This window comes from Trachurus japonicus, chromosome 18 (genome assembly GCF_045865225.1).
Source record: "Trachurus japonicus isolate A0001 chromosome 18, Traja_1.0".
NCBI lineage: Eukaryota > Metazoa > Chordata > Actinopteri > Carangiformes > Carangidae > Trachurus > Trachurus japonicus.
In genome coordinates this window covers 21,889,080-21,891,375 of record NC_140924.1, presented here as the reverse complement: position 1 = coordinate 21,891,375, position 2,296 = coordinate 21,889,080, and the positions used below count along the sequence as shown (strand labels likewise).

At 50.6% G+C, this 2,296-nt stretch overlaps 1 protein-coding gene across 1 annotated transcript; it reads left to right on the top strand.

The window, feature by feature from the left end:
- Window positions 1-317: 317 nt before the first annotated feature.
- LOC146969317 (alpha-2 adrenergic receptor-like) lies at window positions 318-2,018 on the top strand. Its single transcript, XM_085806466.1, has one exon. The coding sequence runs from the start codon at window positions 394-396 to the stop codon at window positions 1,741-1,743; it is 1,350 nt and encodes a 449-aa protein (XP_085662592.1). The 5' UTR covers window positions 318-393; the 3' UTR covers window positions 1,744-2,018.
- The last annotated feature ends 278 nt before the right edge of the window (window positions 2,019-2,296 follow it).

The window sequence follows — 2,296 nt, the reverse complement described above, 5'->3', positions numbered from 1 at the left end:
TCATCAGGAGCGAGAGCGCACCATGCTGAGGAGGGAGAGCTGCGGCTGGACGGCACTCAACTCCTCTCACACAGGAGGCGAGGAGAGCAGCATCTCCGGCTGCACGGGAGACTATGTTTGTTTGTTTTTTATGTATCTATATATATTAGTAAGTTATCTTGATCAACAGGCTGAAGGAAACCTGATCTGTGGAGTCTTTTCACGCGCGCACATCCATGTCGTCAGATTTATAAATTGGCCACGGAGCCGCGCGTATTTCTTTCTTTTTTTTCTTTTTTCTTTCTTTCTTTCTTTTTTTTTTAATCAGTATTTTTGTTTTGATGGACTCTTCACCGAGTAGAAGAGTGAATGTGAGTGTCCGTGCCATCGCTCCACCGGTCCAGGAGGATATACATGTATAAAGCGCACGTCGGCGGGATGGAGTCGTTTAACGCCAGCGGAGTGGACGCGTTCATGGTCATCCACCTGAATTCCTCCTGGAGCCTGGACAGCGGATACTCTCTGGCAGCCATAGCCGGCATCGCGGCGCTCGTAAGTTTCCTCATCGTGTTCACGGTGGTTGGGAATATCCTGGTGGTCATCGCGGTGCTGACGAGCAGGGCGCTCAAAGCCCCGCAGAACCTGTTCCTGGTGTCGCTGGCCACCGCGGACATCCTGGTCGCCACCCTGGTGATGCCCTTCTCCCTGGCGAACGAGCTCATGGGCTACTGGTATTTCGGGAAAGTTTGGTGCGGCATTTATTTGGCTTTGGATGTCTTGTTTTGCACTTCGTCTATTGTGCATCTGTGCGCAATAAGCCTGGACCGGTACTGGTCCGTTACGCAGGCTGTAGAGTACAACCTGAAGCGGACTCCTAAGCGCGTCAAGTGCATCATCGTGATTGTGTGGCTCATATCTGCTTTCATCTCGTCCCCTCCGCTCATATCTATAGACAGCAACAACGACACCAGCTCTCAGCCTCAGTGCGAGCTCAACGATGACACCTGGTACATCCTCTCCTCCAGCATCGCGTCCTTCTTCGCTCCCTGTTTAATCATGATCCTGGTCTACATCAGAATATACCAGGTGGCCAAAACCAGAACCAGAGGCATATCGGGAAAAAGTCCCAAGCCAGATGGTGTGACACAAACTGAGAATGGACTGAGCAAAGCCACCTCCCCTTTCCACGGCGAGAGAGAGAACGGCCACTGCCAGTGCCAGTGCCCGCCCACGCCCAGCCAGCGCACCGTCACCATGGGGGCGCAGACCGAGGATGGAGACATGGAGGAGAGCTCGTCCTCGGAGGGCAAAGGTCACAAGCCCCATCAGCAGCAGCAGCAGCAGCAGCAGGACTCTCAGGCAGCCAAGAGGGCCAGCCAAAAGAAAACCCCCCTCTCCAAACACTCCACTCGCATCTCCAGAGTAAGTAACAAATCCATGGACCTCTTTGCCTCCAGGAGGAAACGTCGCCGCAGCTCCTTGGCCAGGAAAAAGGTCTCTCAGGCCAGGGAGAAGAGGTTTACCTTCGTCCTGGCTGTGGTCATGGGGGTTTTCGTGGTGTGCTGGTTCCCCTTTTTCTTCAGCTACAGTCTGTACGGTGTGTGCAGGGACTCGTGTAAAATCCCTGACCCGCTCTTTAAATTCTTCTTCTGGATTGGCTACTGCAACAGCTCCCTCAACCCGGCCATCTACACCATCTTCAACCGGGACTTCAGGCGAGCCTTCCACAAAATCCTCTGCAAGTCGTGCAAAAAGTCCTTCTAGATCTGAAGCAGAGCTGCTGCTGCACCGTGACAATCGTAAAAAGGGAATATCAAAGTGAATTTAAAAAAGAAAAGAAGAAAAAAGAAGCCTGTTTTGTCTGTTATGTCACATTGTCCTGTTGTAATGCAGTCATGGCAGCGGCCACTCTGGTCCAGCTACTGGGTGAAGCATCAACATGAGTTATGTTTCCACCTCGAGCTTCTCACGTCTGATTAGTGAGCCTCACATTTCCTTTGCTCCTGACTCAAGTGTGCTTTGATGCTTCGTAGTGTATCATCATCGGTCCACCTCTATAACTTCCACTAAAGTTGCACACAGGGCCGGATTTATGTGCCAGAGGAGACCAGGGGCAAACAAGGCTCCAGTGCCCCCTCAACCCCCCCTCAGTTAATTCCTACTCCCTTTGCAATGTGTACACATTTTTTAATGCTAGAATAACTATAAATTGGCCACAAATTTGCTGTGTGACCATTTTATTTAACATTTATTTAAATCATCTACACGCAATATTGAGAGAATGAATGTTTTAAAACTTGATTTTGACACTGGGATA